The sequence below is a fragment of the Cheilinus undulatus genome, linkage group 1 (genome assembly GCF_018320785.1).
Source record: "Cheilinus undulatus linkage group 1, ASM1832078v1, whole genome shotgun sequence".
In the NCBI taxonomy this organism is placed as follows: domain Eukaryota; kingdom Metazoa; phylum Chordata; class Actinopteri; order Labriformes; family Labridae; genus Cheilinus; species Cheilinus undulatus.
Genome location: NC_054865.1, coordinates 51,803,053 through 51,827,145, shown reverse-complemented (window position 1 = coordinate 51,827,145; position 24,093 = coordinate 51,803,053). Strand labels below are relative to the sequence as shown.

Below are 24,093 nucleotides of genomic sequence, written 5' to 3'. Positions count from 1 at the left end.
AGGGTGAAATCATAACTGGGGCTACATTTTCTTTGTAAGTGCCCTAAATACACCAAACATGGCAAGTCTGGCTGCCATAAAAATAATTTAGTAATAAAATGAGAATGAGCATGAACCAAAACAATAGTTAGCACTAAGAGTTCAGCCCTGACGCTGAGAGGAAACTAACAACCTCAACACTTCATCCTCCTTTGTGCTCAAGTTTAATGAACCAGCAGACACTGAAATAAAGCCATAATTGATCAAACTTTATTAGGATGAATTACAAGTAAAAATGTGCTATATAGATCAACAAATAAAAGACCAACCTGTAGAGAAGAAAAATGGCACAAGATGATAGATTTACACAGCAGAGAAGAACAAAAAGTAAAAGTGTTCACATTTCAGCTGATTTTATACATGGTGGAGGGATATTTCCTTTCTATTACACTATAATTTAAACTAACAGCAGCATAATTTTTGCACTTAGTAAGCCCTAATAAGGCTGCCAGTGTGCATGACATCTCCCTACCCCATGAAATTTTGCCTTCACCATGAATTTCTGGAAAGACTAATGGAGGATGAGGGATAACACTGCTGTCAGTACATTTACATGCAGTAAGTTCAACTTGAACTGGACTTTTACAATACATGTAAACCTGTTAGTCCACCTGAGATCATACCAAGTTGATTTGATCAAATTTGGCCCAATAACACACCTAATTAATGCAGCTGGAGAATGGTTTCTCTTACATGAAAACACCTGAGGTTGCACTGAGACACATCACTTCTTCACAGAAAGAAAGTTTCTGGTTCAAATTCCAGGGCTGCCTCTGGCCAAAGTGAGGCCTTCAGCAGACTCTGGTATGAGGCCCCCCTACACTAAATGCCCACCTCTCCCTGCAAAAACATGCAAATCATTAGCATCATAGCATAATTGCCCAGGTCATTTTTGGCCAAATGTGATATCTAATTATACTCTCCTAATGCTGCTGATTCATTGTGCCTTATTTCCTGAAAACCTGAAAACATGACTTAGGCAATTATGCTACAAGGCTAACGATATAATTTACATCGGTGGTTCTCAACTGGTGGCTCAAAAGTGTGTCGTGAAATGTGTGCCAGGGAAAAAAATCCAGCAAAGTGTCTATTGTATGGCAGTCCTAAATTCATTTCATTTCAATTCAGTTTTATTTATATAGCATATTTCATACAAATGTAAACAAAATGTGCTTTACAAAAGATAAAAACAGTCGCAAAACAGACAAACAGCAACAAAGTTACAACACTGAGTCAAGGAAAACAGATATTTCAGGCAAAATGATTATTGTTCTTGGACACACCTTGACACACCAATCTGTACAGCATTTTGCATATACTAATGTTGGAGTCTCCTATAAGGAGCATGTACAACAATTCTTCACATAAAGATACCCTAACAGCCAAAAGCTTGAGAGAAGAGCAGTGTTTTAAGGCCAGTTTTTTAAGGAACTTAATGTTTCAGCAGGTCAGCAGGCAGTTTGTTTCAGAGGACAGCACCATAGTGACTAAATGCAGTGGCTGAAGGGACATACATACATTTATTCTGTAATGATGAGTATATTTCAGTTTGTCTCGAGATTTCAACTTATTTATCTCCTTTCTTTGGATAACAATTAGGTTTTTTCCAATATATTGATGAAACTCCTCATGAAATTACCAAATTTTCAGGCTGTCATGGGAAAATGGAGTAAAACTAAATGCATGCATGCATTTATTTCTGTATTTATGTTCTATAAAACATGTTAATTTTGTCCTGGCTCTTTGATTGATTATGTTTTGTTCCATTTGGGGTCCAAACTGCCCAATTCTTTATTAGATAAATTTGAGTGGTTGAAAATTTTCAAAAATTTTGGTCCCAATTTCTCTTAAGGAGGTGGTGGTGGGTCCTGATGTTGGACCAGTTGAGAACATCTGCTCTACAAAACTCCTACAAAATTGTCTAAGAAAAACCAAAAATTTAATTCGACAACAAATACAGTATTTCCTTTTTAGTTCAACCTGAGATAAATACATAAAAAAGAAGTAATTCTGAGTTACAAGGATAAAAAATATGTTAAATGTTAAATACTATCACTGCAGATTGGTGTCTTAAAGAAAGTCACAAAAATGATCATTAAGGTCTATTTCTTATGGCAGTAATAAAGGTAATGTTTTTTATTTAAATATAAGCCTGGTATTTTTCACTGCTATTACTGTATTTAGTGGGTAAATTCTTTTCATTATAACATTAAAGATTTCTGGCCCCCAGAGATGATGAGGCCCTACACGCTGTGTGTGATCTGTGTATCAGGAGTGATGGCTCTGAGGAAAGTGTCTTACAGTGTTGGTTTTGCATTTTTTCTTTATGCATCCATGGTTTCTCTCTGGGTACTCTGGCTTCCTCCCTCAGACCAAAGACATGTTTGTGAGGTTTATTGTCAGCTCTAAATTTCCTGTGGATGTGACTTTAAGCGTATAGCAGCTTGCTTGTCTTGTCATGTCTGCTCTTTGATTGACTGGCGACCAGTCTAAGGTGTACCCCACCTCTCACCCAGTGACAGCTAGGACTGGCTCAATCCTTCCCTAATATAATATGGAGAATGAATGCAGTCTATGCCTTGATTGGACCAAAACTGGACCAGGCATTCTGCACAGCTTCAAGCCTTGACTCGGAGGTGGATGAGCAAAAATGCTAAACATAGCAGGAGTCACGTTGTGATCTACCTTTGGATATCGCCTTCTTAGAGGGTCAGTGTGCATAGCATTTGTAAAGCAACCATTATGTACAAAATTGCAGGGCTGTAAGATGTGCTGATATTTCTGCCAACCTGTTAGCTGCTTATTTTATGCTTGCCATCTTGTTAGGAAAGTCAGCTGGAAGACAGTCTGTAGAACCTTTTACTCAGTATAGCACAGGCGGACATACGTCCATGAATCGATAGATTCTCCCACTGTGCATGGACAAAGTCAATAATCCGGTTAAATATCCTCATCAAGCTAGAACTGTAGCTTGGCTTTACCATGCATGTAAATGTACTGAACGTCCAGAACCAGATGAGATGGTCAGAGCCAGTAGATGTGTGTAAGTGCTGTCTTATGACTCTGTAACTCTGAGACCCCCAGTGAAACTACCCCAGAATTTTGCTGTAGGGCAAACCATATAAACATCCAAAAGCCCAGTGGTGGTGGCGCTTGATGATGCTGTTGAAGTGGCCTATTGTAAGTTTGAAAGTTTGTTGAGATGGAAATAGTAATAAAAGGGGCAATAAAGCTTGTTTTGTCTAAAGTTACAGTCCAAACTTTATAGCACATGTCGACGAGTACATTGGACATTTGAGCTGAATCAGTCAAGAGCAAAGTTTAGATGTGTTTCCCGTCCGTCCCTGTGGGACGAGCATGTAAAAACAAAGAAAACAGTCTCTTGATTGATTTGATGAAAGACAGGAATTCTCTCTTTTGATTGACTGTCAGATTTTGTCTGTTTTTGTCGTTCTGCTGTGATTTATTTGGGGTGATAGTAAATCTCATGACAGGGTATTTCTTTCTGTCGACACAATTATATTTTCAGCTTTTATTTTAAACAAAATCAAAGCAATGTTACTTATTTAGAGCTACTCTACCCATTAGCCTTTCTCTTGTTTTTGCATATTATATAGAATCAGACGTATCAGGTTATGTCATGTTAACCTCAGACTATTATAAGGGAGGTCCTAAGTGCATACCTTTCAGCATTGAATATTCCCAGAGTGCCTTCTTGGGATGTTTGGAGCAGTTTTGAATCATGAGGCTGACCTAGAAGTCCTTCACTTTTAGATCTTTCCTTCTGTAATTGTGAGACTTTGACCTAGAAGTGCATGCAGGAGGTTGGTTGTGGTCTGCTTTGGCTATAAAGTGGTGTCGAGTAACCATCCTTTGGGGAGTTGCTCTTTTGCCCCATTGCTTTCCCTGCGGTTTCCACTTGGACTTGCATGGTTGTTTAAATTCCTAGTTGACCCATTGTATTTACTGACGGTTTTCCAGGAATGCGATTAGTTTTAGGATACAACATGCCAGGGAATGTTTGAAATGGATGAGTTTGGGTGAATTTGGGAAAGTAAAAACAAATAGGGAGTAATATTGATCCAAGAAAACAATGATTTAAGATTATAACTACCATCTGGTGTTTTTTATGCCTCTACAAGGCGTACAATTGACGACAGTTAAAGGGCAGTGGTGGGTCATGAAAAAGGCTGGGGTGGTTTGTGACCTTGACATTTTGCCCCCAAATGTGTTCAGCTAATCCTTGAGGGAGAGTGGACTTTTGTGTTAGATTTGAAGAATATCCTCCAGTGCATTCTTCAGATACAATTAAGGTAAGGTAAGGTAACTCTGTAGGTACGTTTGGTTAGCTGAGAGTGAGTCAGCCTCCTTTAACAATCAACAGCACAGGACAGAACAAAACATGATAAAATGGCCAAAGTGCTCAAAAGTATAAACAAGGTAACCCTTCATAAAAACAAGATAAACGGAGGGGAATAACAGCAAGATTAAGTAAGAATATACTTCCAATAAGTAAAAACACACTGTAAGTTAAAACAAGAAAAAGCCATCAATAAAACAAGCTCAGGAGAAGGAAAGCAGGATCAAATCTGCAAAGTTCAATAAATAGTAATAAACGTTTTGCTCCTATATTATTGGAGCTGTATTATTATGACTTGTTAATGTCACTGATGGCTGCTGGACAAATCTATTTTGACATTGCTTGGCTTTGCAGGCTACTGTATTACATTCACAAGCAAGGGATGAGCATGGCCCAGTGACCTTCACTGCTGACATATGTCAAAATCTAATCAGTTTGTCCTGAAGTCAGAGTGGATTTTTGTGCAAAATTTGGAGAAAATCCTTTCAAATGTTCCTAAGATGTTGCATACACAAAAACTGCCTGGATGCAGGACTGAAGTGTGTACAGATGGATTGGCAGCCGGAAAACATGATGTCTCCCCTCTAGACTGCGGTCTGCTCAAGAGTATTAAAAAAAAGACTACGAAAATTAGTGATTTAGAGGTGAGATGCCACAGTTCAAATTAGTGCTGCACAATTAATCTCGTAATCCCAATCACAGTGTTATGCTGTGTGCAATAACATCATCGCATAAAAGGCGGCAATTTTTGTATTAAACTGTACTTGAAGGGTTTACAAAAATAGCTGCAAAAAGACCTTTAGGTTTCAAAAGTCCCACTGTTGAACTTTGTAGATGTACCTTCATTTTCAAGGAAGGAAAACCCTCTTTTTTTGGAAAATAATGTTATTTTGAAAGCAGTATTGTTAAAACCATAGGCTTTGTATTTTCATGTTAGTATTTGTATGTTCTGAGTTGAGAAATACTCATGTCATTATTCTCTGCATTTTCCTTGATAACCAAGTAGACTCATAATCCCATTTATGTATAATATCATGATTGTAAATCACAACATTTAGCAGTAAATCACTATTGCACATTATTACCACATAGAGTCGCACTATTGTAGATAAAGTTTGAACAATGCTTGTTAACAACTAAATATTGAATATCATTCAAGATGGCAAGCAAGTCCTTTATTGACTGTTAGAAATGTGTTTTACCATCATTTTGTTCCTCATGTGCCCTTGAATGAGTCCATCAGTAATTTTGAAGTGGGATTGTTGAGGTATTTATCAATAGTAAGAAGTGTATTTGCCACAGGAGATGCCGGCCGCCATGGCCACTGTAAAGAGAGACTGCCAGCATGGATGCTAGGCTAAATGACTGTACAAACGGGGCTGTTTGCTCCACATAATTTTGCAAAACTGAGCCAAAAACCAACATCAGAGTAAATGTCCGCCATAATAGGGAAATTCTTGCTGCTTTACTTTTCTGCCATCAAGCCCTTTTGTTCTCACTACTTCAGCATACCACTCTCTGGTGTATAATACACTTATAGACACGTACCTTATAGCATGGTTCTCAACATGGGGGGTCACAAGACACTGAGAGGGGTTCGCCAGATGCCATCCAAAAAAATGATTGTTTTTAAATTATTTCAAGTTCTGTATTTTACCTGTCATTATAAAAAATGCGTAGAATTAGCTAAAAGTAAAATAAAAACATGGGCATTTGGGGAGATTTACATTCTAATCAAAGTTAATGTGTAAAAAAAACCTTTGAATGTAAGTCTGCACATGACTATTCCTGTTCTAGCTACCCTGAAGTGCAGTGGGGTTCCCTGCCTTATACAACGTCACATCAAAAACAGCAAACTACCCCTTTAGATAAAAAATAGGCCCTATGATCTTGCAGCTCTGGATCTTTTTTCCCATTTTATGCAGTCACTGAGTGTCAGCATGTCAGCATTTTTACCTCCGCCAAGGAGGTTCTGTGATCGGGTGGGTTTGTTCGTTTGTTAGATTGTTAGTTTGTTAGCAACATAACTCAAAAAGTCATGGATGGATTTTCATGAAATTTGCAGGAAATGTCAGAAATGGCATAAGGAAGAACTGGTTAGATTTTGGGACTGATATGGATCAGTGTCTGGATTTAGGGATTTTTTAAAGGATTATGTACTATTGGGAGATGGGGCTGATGATGGAGGTCTGCGCTGTTACCACTTTACACCAGGAGATGGCAGACATGAGTAACTTTAATCCCAGCAGCATTTTTTGGTGTGTTTCTATTAAAAGTTTTGGAGTTTATAGAGTTTGAAAGATGCACGCCTGGTCGAGGAGATGAGTCATAGCGTAACAGAGAGAAAGACAGCGAATTGTAGCGAGAATGCTCACAATGCTGAGAGGAATAGAAGAATATTCACCCTCTGCCATGACTTTCAGTTGTCCGGTGAGACCATGGGTGAGACTGTCAGTGCATCTGATGTCAGGGGCAAGCAATGTTTCTGCCATGACAGTCCCTACATAGTGAAACCAATGCTTTGCCTCACCGTGTCTTCACCCCACCGGGGGCAGATTTTGGGAGTGATCCAGATCACCGTCTGGATCCAGGAGTGTTTTTAAAGGATTCTTGACTATTGGGAGATAGAGCTAATGGCGGAGGCAGTAGATAGAGACAAAAAAAATCCATCCCTATTTGATATTAAAGGATTTGGTCTTCATTTCACCAATAAAGTGGTGATTAGTGAATCCACTTTTATTTTAGATCTTAGTTTGTGTTTTATCCACACAGGGTTGTTTCTACTCATGCTGATATTTTTGCATCATTAATGCTGGTTTTAAACTTCATGTAGAGGTTGTTCAGTTTGAACATGGATGAAAAGTTCAACATAAAGATGCAGAGCTCCAGGCAGTCTGTCTGTGTCATGTTGTCTTCCATGCTGTTTAATACCTGAGGCAACTGGACGTTCAACCTTGTGACTCCAGCACAGATGTAAAAATACAACGGCATTTATTCCTAACACACAACGCGATAAACATACACATATCACAAGATAAAGCAGGAAACCCTTAAGGACTGGATAAACATTGTCATTAATGAACCCAACTGCTTTAAGCTCCTTTATGTTTCCAACAAAGAGTCCTTATCTCTGACACACACGTGAGTTACTGCTCCCTTAAAGGCCCTTATACCCTCCATCAGTCCTGGAGTAAACACGCCAGACAACTTAATATTCTCCATCACATCAAGCCGTCTAAAACCTTTCAGTGACATTTATGAGACAGCGCTGACCTGCGCAGGAAACCCACTGTGAAGTCAAGTACAGGAGGGAGCCCTCACTAACACTACGTCATGTGAACAGAATGTCCAGGAATCAGCAGCTCACTGAGGTTATCTACATCCTACACAGGTCTATGATGGAAAAATGTATCAGTCAGATGACTTTGACTTCGATCATCTTGCATTTTTGCACCACTGTGGAGAAAATATAAATGATCATCAAAAACTATCCTTATATGTATCACCTGTATTAATATATCACCTCCGGCTGAGACTGATTATCGGTGGTGGCCAAAAATATCAATAAACTAAAGGTGCTTGGAAACAGCTAGCTATCTATTGCATTCTGTAGATGCATTCTGTTAACCTTGCAAAGCTGATGAATTGCATCTTGCAAGGCTTCAGTCTGAACCATTTGTGCCTGGTCTGAGAATGGACGGGCCAATTTGCAGAGAGTGAGGCAGAGGCTACAGGCGGGGTTTAGTTGCACAGCAGCTGGTAAACTATGGGTGCATCCATTAAAGCGCTTAGCTCAGCTGAAGCTGAACATTTCTTACCAGCAGAAGAGAGAAGAAGCACAGTTTAACCTTTCTCATGGAAAAAAGATGTTTTTGCTCTTCTCCTAACTACCTTTTGCATAAGTTTGATTTACCAGCTGGCTGTCAACCATGATAGCAGCTCATGTAATGTTGTTTACACCAGAGCTTGTGCACGCCTTATTTCATATGTTTGGTTGCTCTGATTGGCCCATAATGAATGAATCAGCCAGAGTGTTTGTCCTTTCACCCTGCAGGTATTTTGGAGAGTGTCCTTCTCAAACTGTGACTGTGAGTGGTTGTCAAGATGAATGTGAAATGTATTCCATGCAATGGATATACACTATATGGACAAAAGTATTTGACTACACCTGTTTATTATTCAACTCAGGTGTTTTAATCAGGCCCATTGCCACAGGTGTATGAAATCAAGCACTTAGCCATAAATGGGCTGTTCTGAAGAGCTCAGTGACTTCAAGTGGGGTACTGTGATGGATGCCACCTTTGCAATAAGACAGTTTCTGAAATTTCTTCCCGGCTTGATATTCCATAGTCAACTGTAAGTGATATTATTAGAAAATGGAAGCATTAAGGAACAACAAAGTGGAAGACCACATAAAATCACAGAGCAGGTTCAATAACTGCTAAGGTGCATGATGCATAGAGGTCGCCATCATACTGCTAACTCGATAGCTAAAGAGTTCTGAACTTCCACTGGCATTAAGCCAGTAAGAGATGAAAACATTATATTTCCGTTTTGTTTTGAAATTTTTTTCCGTAAATGAGGGTTCGTTTCAGAAAATGTCCGCTTAAGCACGGAACCACTGAAAACAACTGAAAATGCTGTAGTGCATATGCCAAGACTGTAAGTAGTGCTGTATTGCTAACATAGAAATGCACCAAAAGAGAGAAGAAGATCACAGAAAACTGCCACAAACTTTCTTCTAGTTGCCCTTCTAGTTGTTCTCTGTGTTGAATTTAAGAACATCTGGTGTATGCTGTTCGCCGTGGTGGTAAAGGAGCATCAGATTTTGCTGTAAAAGCCATAATAAGCTCAGTAGCTTCTGCAGCACAAACACAACTCTGTAATCCGCCACTGTTGTTTTGGTTTGATATGCGGCGTAAGTGGGTTACACTTTGTGTGACGCAGTTGTTTCAAGAAAGATGCTGTTGGCTGTCCACATGGAGATGAAACGGTAAGCATTTACCGATTTGTTCGCTCTGGGACCCGGTTTCATAAAGTAACATTTATGGCCTCCCAAAATGCCATTTCCGTGTGAATGAAATGCCGATAGGAAAAAAACCTTTTGCATATACTCCTGAATTTGTGTGGACAGGACCTTAACGTTATGTGCAGCGGGAGCTTCATGAAGTGTGTTTCCATGGCTGAGCAGCTGCATGTAAGCCTCACATCACCAAGTCCAATGCCAAGCACTGGACAGAGTCATGTAAAGCTCACCGATCCTGGAATGTGGAGCAATGGAAATGTGTTCTGTGGAGTGACAAATTACGCTTCTCTGTTTGGCAGTCTGCTAGGTGAGTCTGGGTTTGATGGTTGTCGGGGAGAATGTTCCCTGCCTGACTGCATTGTGTCAACTGTGAAATTTGGTGCAGGAGGGATAATAGTATGGGGCTGGTTTTCAGGGTTTGGGCTAGGCCCCTTATCTCTAGTGAAGGTCGATCTTAATGCTTCAGCATGGCAAGACATTTTAGACAATGCTATGCTTCCAACTTTGTGGCAATAGTTTGGGTAAGGCCCTTTTCTTTTCCAACTTGACTGTGCCCCAGTGCAGAAAGTAAGGACTATAAAGACATGGTTTGATGAGTTTGGTATAACCGATGCTGTCTAACCCTGTATCTTGTTTAAAAATATGTCTTAGAAACTGGCTAAATTGTCCAACCCTACTGTTTTGTATGTGCCTGGAGATGACTGGTTTCACCAGCAAACTATCAGGTAGAAACTGTTCATAAAGTGAAGTCTGGTTCAGGTGGACATAATTAAACATGCTGAGTTAACTTCCCTGTATAAATAAATGTTTAACATCTCCCAGGTCTGCTCATGTGTTATGCTAAGGTCGCTGACGTTAACTCTCTGTGTCATAAGACTTTCTCTTACAATGTTAATATTGCTTCTTCATCAACAGTCGGCTGTGTAAAACTAACCTCTGGTGCTTTATGGAAGTTATATTTATATTTTAGGTGGGTCTAACTTTATGTTCTTTTGTTTTTTTGCAGGTTATTGGTGGGTGCTCCATATGAAATGAATGGTCCTTACCAAACAGGAGATGTTTATAAATGTTCACTGAACAGAAGAACCAATGGGAATGGTTGTTCCAAGCTAAACCTAGGTAAAATATCACAAAACACAGTGTGTTTTTTACCGTACACTGCAGCAGCAGCAATGAGAATTGTACATGTATAACATCTGGATTGTGCATGTGCATGCTTTGTATGTGTGTTTACTCCTCTGCATGCTTTGGATCCGTCCCAGTAAACATGTTGGCATGTGTTGAACAGAAGTGTGGGTATCATACCAGTCATTCCACATTTTACTATTTTCTTGAATCGTTTATGTACATTTCCACACATGTGTTATACCACACATCCCACCGCATGCTTCTTCACACTGGTCACACATGTGCTGCGCTGGTTAGACGGGCACACACAATCTTGTCAAGTGAACGTTTGAATCGGAGGTTGTAGACAGCCATTAGTGCGACCCAGACAGCAATAACAAACCAGAGTCCCAGATGGTGGAACTTCTGTTTGGTCTCTCAAGGATAGCGCTTGTTTTTCTGTATATTTGAGTTGGTGAATCCAAGATCGTCTCAGTGAGACTCTTTTTCCCTCAAGGAAGGATATCTCTGACCAACGTATCAGAGAGAAAGGACAAGATGAGGCTGGGAATGACGCTTACAACTAACCCTAAAGACAACAGCTTTGTGGTGAGAATCCAGTGAAAACTCATTGTGTTTTTTTCATGGTGATATAAAACATACCCACATTTAATAAAAAAGCAATGGTCATAATGGAAGAAAGGACAATCCCACAAGATTGTCTTTTGATTACATGGTTGTCATGCTGCAGCTCTCCCCGAGAGCATGAAGCAACTTTCACAGAAGTCGATTATGTTCCTTGTATAGATGCTTTCTTTTATTTTTCAGGCCTGTGGGCCTTTATGGTCTTATGAGTGTGGCAGCTCATATTACAGCACTGGCATATGCTCCAGAGTCAATGCCAGCTTCAAGTTCTCCAGGACGATAGCTCCTGCCTTTCAGAGTAAGCCAGAAAGTATCTCTCCTGTTTTACCATCGTCCATGAATAGTTTTCAAAGGTTATTTCCTCACGTAAAACATTTATTATCTCACCTTTGTGCCCTCATGATTGAAGCTTATCCTTAATTGTTTTGCAGGATGTGAGACATATATGGACATAGTCATCGTCCTGGATGGCTCAAACTCCATCTACCCCTGGTATGAAGTGCAGGCTTTTCTCATCAACATTCTGCAGAAGTTCTACATTGGACCAGGTCAAATACAGGTGTGTAAGCAAGGACACAGTACTAAAATAACATCAGATTAACTGGTTATATTTGCTTGATTTTACGCTCCACACTTGATATTCACAAAAGATTTTTTTCTAGTCCTCAGCAAATACAGTTTCATGGCTGTTTTTGTGAACCTTGTATGTAGATGAGTAGTCCAGGACAGATTTTTTTATTCATTTATAAGTTAAAAGTAGCAAAATGTAGTAGATATCCTCGCTGTTTTACCTTGCATTTGCTTTACACGACACGTGCTACTGGAGGACACCACTAGGGGGCACATGAAAGCAATAAGGACATATACAACTACCTTATGAGGGAGATGTAAACTACAGGAGGTTACTATAATGTTAATTGTCAGATCAGAGCTAACAAAATATGAACATCAATAAAGAGAACACCATAATATCAAATCAGCTCAGAACACCCTCTGCACTTTGTTTCTTCCACATTTTCCTCAGCACAGATGTAACACAGTGTATCGGTTTAATTTAGCCACCGTGTCATCTGGTGACTGGTTTGTCTCTGTGCATTGGCAATAACATGTCACAAAGATGTGGAGAGTTGTGGATTTGGTTTGTCATTTTGTCTTTAAAACTTTCAGCTATTGTTTCCTCTGCTGCTTTGTTTGCTGTCTCACCCCCTCCTCCTCGACAGCGCATCCACCACAAGTCTACGCCACATCTAGTGTCTGCATTGCGTTAATTTTGAGGACGTGCTCAGCCAGTGAATTGAAGCAGCCTTGATGCAGCCTTGTATACACAGTTAACAACAAGTACAGTCATGTGCATAAGCTACATAAGTATGTACAGCACAAAGGATTCATCACAGGGCCTGATGGGGCTGAAGAGGGGTATGGGGGGGCGGCAAGAGCCAAGCTTGACGCATGTCGGCATGAGTTGGTCGGCAGCCAAGGTCAAGCTTGATGGCATTTCTTTTGTGCAGGCTTTTAACCTCTGGTTATACACTAGGAGACTGCTGGCGGTTTCCAGCCCTTGGGACATGCGCAGCAAAACCAGGAGCTCTTGGCAACCCTTCTGCCTGGTACCCTAGGCCATGTTTACTCACCAAAATCACCCTGTACATCACCCTAAAGGTGTTGTACTTTTTTCAACAGATTATCCTCCCATGCCCCTGATAATATGCAAGGACATCCACAGCATGAACAGGACTGATCCAATCCTCCTTCCACACCGATAGTGCCCTAAGACGGCTTGCTCGCTGCATCTATGCCTTACTTCATCCTCAATTTTTGGCTCAAACATGCCTAAAAGTTCTGTACAGCACTGTATATCTCTGGCCTTAAGCAGAATTTTGTTTGAGGCCCCCCTTTGAGGCATAAATATTGATATATTAACCTGTCAAACACAAGAAAACCTTCTCAAATGGGCACATTTGCTTGATAGTTTTCTAATATCCATTATGTTTATGTTAGTTTTTACCTAAAAGTGTAAAGGTCTGAAGGAAAGAGACAGAAATACAGTCATATTTTCAACCTAGAGCTGCAGAGAGAGAGAGTGGAACTATACTCTCACACCAAGTGAAAGTACAGAGAATTCAGATGATAAAAAGCTTAGAAACATGCTGACACAAACATTCAGAAAGGTGCATAATATATATTGAGTAATGCTGAAGTGCTTCTTCTTGCTCTGCCATATGTGTGCAGTGCAGGCTGAGAGAGATCAGAAGGCAGAGACCATAAACAGGCAAACTGGAATGCTATTTGTCCCTTTATAGGGATTATGCAGTTTCTAGACTATTTAGGCACTGATTCAAGGCTGAGAAAATGTTCGACTATGCACAGACTTGATAATCACAACCTGGCAATCGTGAGAAGACACCAAAGACAAAGCTGGACCCCTAAAGAAGACAGACTGCGCACCCACTGCAGCCAACAGGAGGTGAAAACAGAGCTGTACTTTCTAACCACCTGTCCTTTATAGGACATCAGAGACAAGTTCTTTCCGCTTTTATCCAGCAAACGAAAATAATTCATCAGTGTAAACAACACTACATGTGAACAATGTTAATACCTGCTGAGTGAAGTGCAGGAATGTGCAAATGTTGCAGTGTATTTTGTGAGCTGTTGTGACTACAACCCCACCATGAACAGGACTGCCAACACATTTGAAATAATAATGATATTTTATTCATATATGTATTACAATACTTTTTTGTTGTTATTATTATCATTGTAAATGTATAAACTGCTTTGGCAATGCAAACTGATGTTTCCCATGCCAATAAAACTTGTTGAATTGAATTAAATTGGCAGTGATGCGTCTTACGCCAGGCATACTTGTTTTCAATCCATCTTGGTAAAGAAACCTGCATCACATGCTGTCCAGACAGTATTTCCTGTGAGATTTAAGTGTGGTAATCATAAACTTGGAGCAGTTGCTAACAGTGGGGGATTTTACCATGGTTATCATTAAAACTATAACCATCTTATCCCCACTGTGCCCTTCTTAATTGATGGGGATGACACTACTCTTCTAAAAAAAATACTGCCAATTTACTGAGGTATGAGATAAAGGTCATTTCTATATGTGGGAACCCTTTTTGTTCATTTGTAGCAGGCCTGGACAGAGAGGAAAAAGCCTATCATAGATGATTGTAACTGTGTCCCCTTGGGCAGGTTGGAGTCGTTCAGTACGGTGAGAAGGTCGTCCATGAGTTCAAACTCAGTGACTTTAAATCTGTTGAAGAGGTGGTGAAAAGAGCTCGCAACATCAACCAACGAGGTGGAGAGGAGACCAACACAGCTCTGGGCATCAACACAGCACGGTACAGTCTCTCCTCTAGTACATGCAGCACTACTGTTACTGCCCCTCCATTCTGTGAAATATTTCACTGAACATATTAAACTCGGCCTTACAGCTCAGAAGCTTTCAAACAAGGAGGGCGGCGTGGTGCCAAGAAGGTGATGATAGTGATAACTGACGGAGAATCACATGACAGTGCTGACCTCCAGCAAGCCATTGAGGACAGCGAGAAGGATGGCATCACCCGCTACGCTATTGCTGTGAGTCTCCTGGACTTATTATTCACCTGGCTTAGATGCCTTACTCTTTATGAGTTCCAGCTTAGTTTTCTAATGGCTAATAAATTTCCATGGCTGCATTAAAACACCATAAACAGTAATGAGGTGACCTCATGGAGCTCAGTTTGAGCAGATCCCTCAAAGGCTGAGTTAAGCACAGTGCCAGAAACACTTAAAGGGTTTACAGAGCTCCAAACATACAGTAAGCTCAGTGAAGGTGCAGTTAGAGGTGTAAATGATATCCTCCAAACCACAGGACTGCCACCACCAACGCAGCCAATGGCACACCTAATTCTACCAAGTGGCTTAGTGTGGCATGAGCGTCAAGGCAAAAAGTCTGAGGTCATTTGGTCCACAACCAGCTGGAATTAGTAGCAGCAGTGGCATTTGAATAGAAAGCCTCAATCCTCTTAAACCTCCTCAAAGACTTTTAATTTTTAATTGTTATTGGGCTGTTAAAACGGAACAGATTTATGGCATTAGTTGTTTTTTTGATCTTATCTTTACAGGTCCTTGGCTACTACAACCGCAGAGGCATCAACCCAGAGGCCTTCCTCAACGAGATCAAGTACATCGCCAGCGACCCAGACGACAAACACTTCTTTAATGTGACGGATGAGTCAGCGCTGAAGGATATTGTGGACGCACTTGGAGAACGCATCTTCAGTTTGGAAGGTTCTGCAAACTACTCATTTAAACGAGATCACATTACACCCAGTTTACAGAGGTTTTACAAGGCCAAGAAGATACTTGTAAAATTACAACTGAAATTACATCATTCTCAAGCACAGAGACCAAAGACTACCGATGCAATAAGACCATTTTAGAGCATTGCAGGGGACAGTAGAAGGTGTGTGGACTGAGTAGCTGCTTATGAAATTAGGTGAAGTGATGATTCTTCCTGCAGTCCAGTTTGCCAAATCACCAGGAGCTGTTTTTTGGATATTCAGGCAGAAATATGAGAAATTGGAATCTTGTTTATTGGTACCTTAATGTCAAACATGTAAAATAACTTAAAGATAGTGTTAAAAATAACAAAAACAATGGAACACCAAGAAACACACAAGAGCTTATATCTGCAAATAATTATGCATGTTGCCATGAGCAAAAAGAAGTAAGAAGACGTAAAAACATATTTATTCCTACTGTTTATTTTCTATTTAAAATATATCAATAACTTCCTTTCTAAAATCAAGGTTCTCAGAATGTGGGAATTTGTACTATAATATATTGTCACTACAACTATACAACAACCAAATGCACTGTGATATGTGATAAAGAGGTTATTTTGCATGGATATGAACATGGTGTGCCTCGAGATTTTGGCTTTATCTTAGGTGTGCCTTGGGCAAATAAAGTGTAAAAACCACTGCTCTAGAGTACTGACATTCTTGTAGGGACAGATTTCCTTTGCAGTATTAAAAAATAAAACATTTCAAATTGAGTGGCTGTTAGAGTCATGCCTATAGAAATGAGGCATCATTCCCTCATTTGCAGTGGTGTGAACTTGTAGGATTGGAGTTTTAACTCATTGCATCACTTATCTTTGATCTGAAGTGGACTTAGGGAGATAAAAAAAGGCCTAATGAGTGTTCACTGCGGCAGTGTAGTATGTAGTCTGCAGCAATGCACTGCTGCATGTGTGTCGAATCTCCATATTTGAGGGTTTTGCCACATTTGAACTTAGAATAAAATGGTTTTGCCATAAGAAAACCCTTAAAACGTCTCAAAGTCATAGTTGATTCTAGGTGAAGTTGATTTAAAGATTTTTATTAAATAAAAATGTAAACTTTCAAATGTTTATCATATTAAAATGGAGGTATAAGATGGGGAATGTGATGATGTCTTCTAAAGCTGTGAAAAATTTAAGCAATTGTAAAAAATATTTATCAGATATTTCCAAAACTCAACTACAAATGGGATTTGGAGAATCTCAGATCTGGATTATTAAATCATAGTAATGGGAAATAACTCTTCAACCTATTGTGTGTTAGGTATCTGAGTAGAGATACCAGTGCCATTCTTTCATGTCTTTTTATCAAGTTTAATCTGGCTTGTCTGACAGCTTTAATTTTTTTCTTTGCTGCAGAGGTTCAAACTATAAAAGTCTGACTTGTTTACACAGGAACCAGTAAGAATGGGACAGCGTTTGGCCTCCAGATGTCTCAGGCTGGATTTTCTGCACACAACGTCGAGGTTAGTCTAACTTCTGCTACCTCGTCGCCTTAACCATCTGTCACTTTGTAGAATAACACACATTGTCTCAATTTCTGGCGCATCATAACTCCTTCACACAACCTGCCATTTATCACTTTCCAATCCCCCCCCTGAGGGGGCCTGCTGTGTGGCCCCAGAGGTTTAGGTCATACTGATTTAGGGGCCCCTGACAGAGGAGACAGGCCGTTTTCCACTTCAGCCATGCAGTGATGGGTAATAAGACACCGTTTGTTCCCACGGGAAACATCTCAGGGAGAAGCTGAGATGAGATTGAGGCAGTTTTGCTGCAGAATGGGTTGTTTTTTTCTCTGATAGTCAGGTTTGTGAATATATCTGAGATCAGATAGTTGCAGATGTGCTGGCTGAGGGTGACACAGCTGGAGGAGGGAGATAAGACACATGTCCTCTACTGTACCTGCTCTTCATGCAGTTCCAGCGATTTTCATCCCTCCCTCTCTGGCTCTGTCCAGACATTTGCTGATGCAACTGCTTTGATTTTCCAGTTCCACTTCACAGCTTGATTTGTCAGGGGAGGAATAAATATATCCCATTTATGAGGAAAATAAAAAAATATGTCAGGATATGCAGCTGGGTGGCAGCAATGGCTGGAAATTCAGTCCACAGGGCCAGATTCCAGAGATGCTCAGCGACATTAACCTGGGTGTTGAGTTCAGGATATCTTATTGGAAAGAATGCCGAGCTTTAAAGGAGAAAAACATTCCTGAAAGCCCAGATGGCTTTGGCAAATGCATGCCAAGTGCCAGCAGAGAAGGCTGCTTATGTCGTATACCGTCCAGGCGTTTCATGCATCTGCACAGCACTCATTTAGTCTGCTGCTTGCTTTATTGAGTGTAACCTATATCCAACCTTTTTTTGTCAATATAAATTGTACACCTCCTCTATTTACCTTTTATGTTTACTAAAAAGTAAAACTCCTCTCCTTTATGTACATCCCAACCAATGTTAGGAGCATGTCTGTACATGCATCTGCAGTAGAAATAGGTCACTGGTTTGTAACATTGAACTGTTATGGGGTTTCGTTCATTCACCATGGAGACCATTTGGACCATAATGGGGTCGACCACACTGGCATTACGCCGCTGTCAGAGAGTGACGTTGTGCAAGCGTTGTGAGCACGCAATTCCATCTTTTAGGGAGGAATGGGAAGCCTTCCAGCACAGGCTCCAGCACTGGAAAATGTGTTGTCTGCATATTGTGTTCAGTCAGAAAAAAGTGCACTCATTAGGCTAAGGAAGGCTATAATTATAGTGTCACCGATACACAGTATGGTGAACCATGGAACATAGAGAGTCCCCCTTCTCTCCCTCTGTGTCTGCACTTAGTAACACTTGCTGGTTTGTTTCTCTGTTGTAGGATGCTTTAAAAATACAGTGATCATGTTTAGGCAGTTGCTTGACAGCGGAGTTCACAGAGGTTTAATTGCTTTCTTTGCATGTGGTGGTTTGTATGAAAATCTGCAGCTTTTGACCTGTGGAGGATGTAGCTGTTGCTTTCCAAGGAATTCAGTTCCACCTATAGTTTTAGAGTCTCTGGAGAGGAGACTTGTAGAAGCAGACTTTGTATGCCTTAATGCTTTGCTGCAGAACACCGTTTAATCCGTTTAATGGAGGCAAGTTTCCGTACACAGGAGGTCAATCAGCTCAGGCAAAAGTACAAGAATGGCAGGCAAAACTCGAAAAACTGAGAACATAAACTGGGTGAAAACGCGAAGGATCTATCAGGATAATAAGGAAAGTAATATAAGAGTAATACAAGATGATCTCGCACAGAGGGAAGGGAATGAAGGGTTAAATACACAAGGAGAGGAAAGACAACCCAGCCCAGAGGATCACCAGGTGTAGCTACTCAGACAATCAACGCAGATGAAACACATGAGGTGATTTCAGATGCGGGGAACAGGTCAGGATAGGCAGGAAGGAGTGATCTGGAAAAGAGACTCAATGTAAGTATACAAAATAAAACAGGAAATGACAGGAGTGGAAAACATAAGGGGAAAGAACAAATCTTATTCTCATTCATTGAGAATATACTCATTCTCATTATACTCATTCATTTATTTGCATCTACTACACCAGGATGGAGAGAGAGGGCAACTTTTCAGGCCAGTCTATTTGTTGCATGGCTTTTAATACGTTTTGATGTTCCATTATTGAAAACCACATAGAACATGGGCAAATCACTGGGCTTACAGCAAACACACAGTGCAAGGGGCAGAGAGAGAAAGGGAGTCAGTCATCCATTTAAATCAGTGGTTCTCAACTGGTCTGGCCATCAGACCTCCCACCACCTCCTTAGCAAGAAATTACGACCCAAGTTTCAAAAAATTTCTAATGATTGAGATTCACTGAATGAAAAATACTGCAGTTTGGACCCTAGATGGATCAAAACATATGCCTGAACATCAAGACTTGAAAAAAATTTAAGACATGTATGCAGATTATTTCATCCAGTTTTGCAGTGACAAAAAAGAATTGGGTTGTTGTTTTTTTTAACTTTGAGAAATAAAGACTTTACAGTGGGATAACAAGCTTTCTTTTAGATATTTCTTTCCAAGATGACTCGATGAATAAGTTAGAATCTCAACAAAATTACCAGAATTGTTGACTTGCAAAAAAGAGTAAAAATACATATGGAAAAATGCTTATTAGAGCTCCCGTATACCTTAGATACTGTGACACATCTTTTCCCCACACTCACCTTTTCACAACCCACTGAAAATGGCTCCCTGACCCCCTTTGGGTCCAGACTCACCAGTTGAGAACCACTGTTTTGAATGATGCAAAAACGAAAAGATCAAACCTGTTCTAAATGACAGATGACCCTTTTGGAGTTAGTGTGCAAACATGATAAACAAAGCATTACATCATGATGCTTTATAAAAAAATTGGAGATTAAGGCAAACTCCCTGTTCAAAGACCCTTAATTGTTACTTGTAAAGCAATGAGATGGTTAACCTGTATGATCTGAAATGTTTGCTCAGTTTTACTTCTTGGTTCTACCCCAATTTTTTAAGCACTGTTGACTTAGTATTAGCTTTAAGAACACAGCTACAGTTTCAAGGAATGAAATCTTTTGCCTAGTTGGAAACTGAAAGCTACCGGATACACCATAAAGCTTTAAAGGGGCCTGGAAATTTAGCCAAAACCTTGTGCCTTGCATGAAGTTCATGATTTTGTTCAATTACTTCACATGATTCATCAGTAACCATGGAAAAACACATACATTGGCCCAAAATGCAAGCAAACAAAATTCATACTTGTGCCTTTTTTAGAGAGGCAGGACACAGACTGGAAGGACTGACAAACAGGGGTTCAGTCCCTTGCATTAGGGCATTTTGCAAATTCACAGAAAGTGAACTTTCACTCCTATGACCGGTCTCACTTCTATACTTGGTATGGACCTAAACCAGCAATCTTTTGGTTCCCAACCCAGGACCTCACTGACTAAACTAAAGCCACTGATTATGTGTAAAGCACTGGCCGCCAACCTGAGGTCCATATGTGGGGGTTGGGTGGGGGTGTCAGAGAACGAAACGAAAGGGAACTGCTGTTTTTTCCCCTGAAATGGTTGTAGTACTTTTCCAATTACATTTTTCTTTTGGTATAAATTAACCTACATGTTCCAGCAAATGTGGATTATTTGAATTATCATTTCATGATGATGATCTTTCACTGAGACATTGATTTCCTTCATGCACCTGCAGCTATGCTTTATGTTACCCTTCCTCGGTTGCAAGAATTATGATTATTTTCTTAAACCACACTGTTAGGAATCCTTATCCAAAAACACTCCACTTAGAAGCCCATGTGACAAAACGGATCAGTGCTGGTATTAGTGAGGAGTTAATTTATTACTACTGAGATGATCTGGACTGAATTGAGAGCAGCAGATGGAGGCTTTCGATTGTCATTTTAAAGATATGTTTTCATTGTTCTGTCAAAATTCTTTCAGTTCATGGGGTGCAGATGTCCTAATGGTTTAAGGCGCGCTTCTTGTACGCGACAGCCTGGGTTCAAATCGGCCTGTGGCCGAATCTTGCATGTTTCTCCATAACTATCCCATCCCTGTTTCTGATTCTATCCACTCCCCTCCTTTATAATTAAAGGCACTAAAAGCCCAAAAATAAGTCTCTAAAAATGTGTTCAGTTCATGAATCCATCAACAAAATTCTAAATATTTTGTCCTATTTAAGAGAAGCCAAGCACACAGGCTGGCTCCAGAATGGTGGTTATATCTTTGTGTTCAATGCAGCACGATCAAAACAAACAGGCTTTTGTCTATTACTGTGCTGTTTAAAGAATATTGTGCCTCCCATACAGGACGGGATTCTGGTGGGTGCTGTCGGCGCGTATGATTGGAACGGAGCGGTGCTGAAGGAAACACGACAGGGGAAGGTGGTCCCTCCCAAGTCTTCTTACGCACAGGAGTTTCCAGAAGAGCTCAAAAACCACGGTGCCTACCTAGGTGAGTAAAGCACAGGTAACTCTGGTGATGCAAGAGGAAAATTGCATTTCTGTTCACTTCCTCTTGTCCCGGTATAAGCCCCACAGTTTAACACCAACTACTCCAACAGCTCATCGCTACAGAGTGTACCCACTGCTCCACAGCTTCCCATCTCATCCAACCCATTCTCACTGCACCACCACAGACCTCTGCTTTTGCCATCAGTGGTTTGTCTCCAGGCTTATCCAACAGACTGCCAATGGAAGCCGTTCTAGACTCAATAGTAATATGAGGTGGAGGAATAATTTAGGACAGGCGAGGAGAAAGTTAAAGCTGGGAAAAACAGGGTATGAAGAAGGGAGATGAAGGTGGAAAAGTATAAGGTGAGCAAGTGGAACTTTTAATGGGAGGAGATGAAACTGAAGATGTAAAAGGAGAAATTTGAGAAACCTGAGAAACCAGAAAATCCAGTGCTGGGTAACTGAAGAGGTTTTAGCTCCTAAAGTTGCAGAGCTTGACAATTTTTCATTGAGTCATGCAGATCACTGCCGTGAAATTCAACCTAAAGGTCAAGCCACTTTCTCTAGGGAAAGTTACCTGTACCATGCTTCCTCAGTCCCCCTTTGGCCTGTCATTGCTCCAAGCCCAGTGAGGCCTTATCATGCCACGTATACTTTCACTGAGTCTGCACAATGGAGAATCCAATCCTAGCCAATTGTATTCAATAAGCACATTAAAAACAAGATATACGCATACATCATGACTTTCTCTCTTTGTTGCTTGTTTTGAGTCGTTTGGGTCAGATATGGCTCTGTAACACTTTGCCATTGTTTAAAATGATTCTAGAAAGGATTGGTTGTTACTGACCTTACTGTATGTTTGCATCTTCAACCTGTGCTTCGTGTGCACGAGTAAGAGTACCATCCTAATGCCTGACTATTCCTTCCATGCCAGGAGCAAGGAAGTGTACTGTACATGAGCATGACACAGAGCGCCCACACTGGTCAAACAAACTGGACTTTGGGGGTCGAGCATGCTTTGGCATGGTACAGATTGCACAGTGTGAATGCGTCTTTAAACAGTGGAGCAAAGTGCTAAAAAGTTGCAACAGTTTTAACCACAATGTCACCAATTATTGAATTTACAGACCCACATTTAGTAAAGAAAGCTTGGAATATTAAATGTATTAACCCTAATGAGGCCTTGCATTAGCTCACGCAGGACACAGCAGTCACCTGCTGATTGAATCATTGTTTCTAATCACACACAGACCAGTCACAAACCATGCCCAGAACAAGACTTTTTAATTTAAGCACAACCTCCTTTCAATAATCATTATTACACCAGTGCTGCTCATACTCCCCTGCTGCTGGCAAAGCTTTGCCTCCACCTTCCCAGCCTCCTCCTTTCTAGCTAGAAGACTCAGCCCACCCACTGGAGGGGTTTAAGCACTGCGCCCCATGGAAAGCTGTGGCATTCTACTAAGCCAACTCAGTGAGCATCTTTATAGCAGTGCTATCAGTGCCAACTGTATTTCCATTTAGCATAAATGCTTAAGTGGGGCTGTGCTGCAGAAGAGGGGTTAAGCAAGAAGTTTCCTGGTTCGCTTGCACATGCTCAGTCCTCCCTGTGCATGTGTGGGTTTTCTCTGGCCAAAGACAAGCTCGTTAGGTTAACTGGTACCTTAAAGTGGCCGTAGATGTGAGAGTTAGCTGTCGGCCCTGCGATTGACTGGCGGTCAGTCCAGAGTGTACCTCGCCTCTAACCCAATGATGTGACCCCGAACAGGCTGAGCAGTATAGGACACAGATATAATAAATGGTTAAGTTTATGACCAGAGTGGGGCAATGGTAAGCTAGAGTAGTGGTTCCTAATGTTGTTTCCTTGGAGCCTCCAGTCTTCATTTATGCAGCAATTTTCATATCTAAAGCCGGGCGTACACTGTGCAAACTTCATGCAACTCAGCTGCAAATTTTGAGTCACATGACTCACTTTGAAGTCCACAAACTTTCGGTCAGATCATGCAACGTTTGTTGTGCTGTGTACAGGGGGGTACAACAGCCAACCATGACCCATCTACATCCCGACACGCTGGTCCTTACCAGTGGGATGGATTTCTGACATGTGCGATATTTTGGTCGTACGACTTCAGACAACTTCGGCAGTGAGAGCAAACCAAAAGCACATTCCTCAACTTTGGGGTATTTTTTTTCCTTTGTTTACTGTCAGACAGCTTCTTAAATCATCATGACAACAGCTGGAATGACTTTATAATTCCCCACTCCAACTGCTCCGGCTGTAATAAAGGAAATAAGCCAGAAGGCAGGCAAACCATTGGACCGTATAATGTGGGCACAAAAACTGTGCCTGATGGTTGTGTGTCATAAACGACTCACGTCACACAGTATGAGCTGACTTTCAGCCACGGTTTTCATAGAGTACAGTGTTTGCCCAGCTTAAGCTAAACTGATCTCCTCCACGGACTCACACTGAAAAATTTGCAGGTCTCATATTTTGCAAAAATCCCTTTTTCAGGCTTTTCTAGCAAACATATGTGCCCCTGGCCTGTCCACAATCCCCTCAAGTACCAGAACCCCGATTTCCTCCCTGAAGATGTTCCCCTTATGAT

General features: G+C 40.8%; 1 protein-coding gene across 1 annotated transcript in view; it reads left to right on the top strand.

Annotated features, from left to right (window-relative positions):
• The window catches only part of itga11a (integrin, alpha 11a), a 92,029-nt gene that overhangs the window by 32,762 nt on the left and 35,174 nt on the right, over positions 1-24,093 (top strand). Inside the window, exons 3-11 of the mRNA XM_041788880.1 lie at positions 10,432-10,544; positions 11,050-11,141; positions 11,361-11,475; positions 11,609-11,736; positions 14,379-14,527; positions 14,621-14,765; positions 15,293-15,458; positions 16,909-16,979; positions 21,341-21,485. Coding sequence (XP_041644814.1) covers positions 10,432-10,544; positions 11,050-11,141; positions 11,361-11,475; positions 11,609-11,736; positions 14,379-14,527; positions 14,621-14,765; positions 15,293-15,458; positions 16,909-16,979; positions 21,341-21,485 — 1,124 coding nt within the window. The remainder of the gene's footprint in view (positions 1-10,431; positions 10,545-11,049; positions 11,142-11,360; positions 11,476-11,608; positions 11,737-14,378; positions 14,528-14,620; positions 14,766-15,292; positions 15,459-16,908; positions 16,980-21,340; positions 21,486-24,093) is intronic.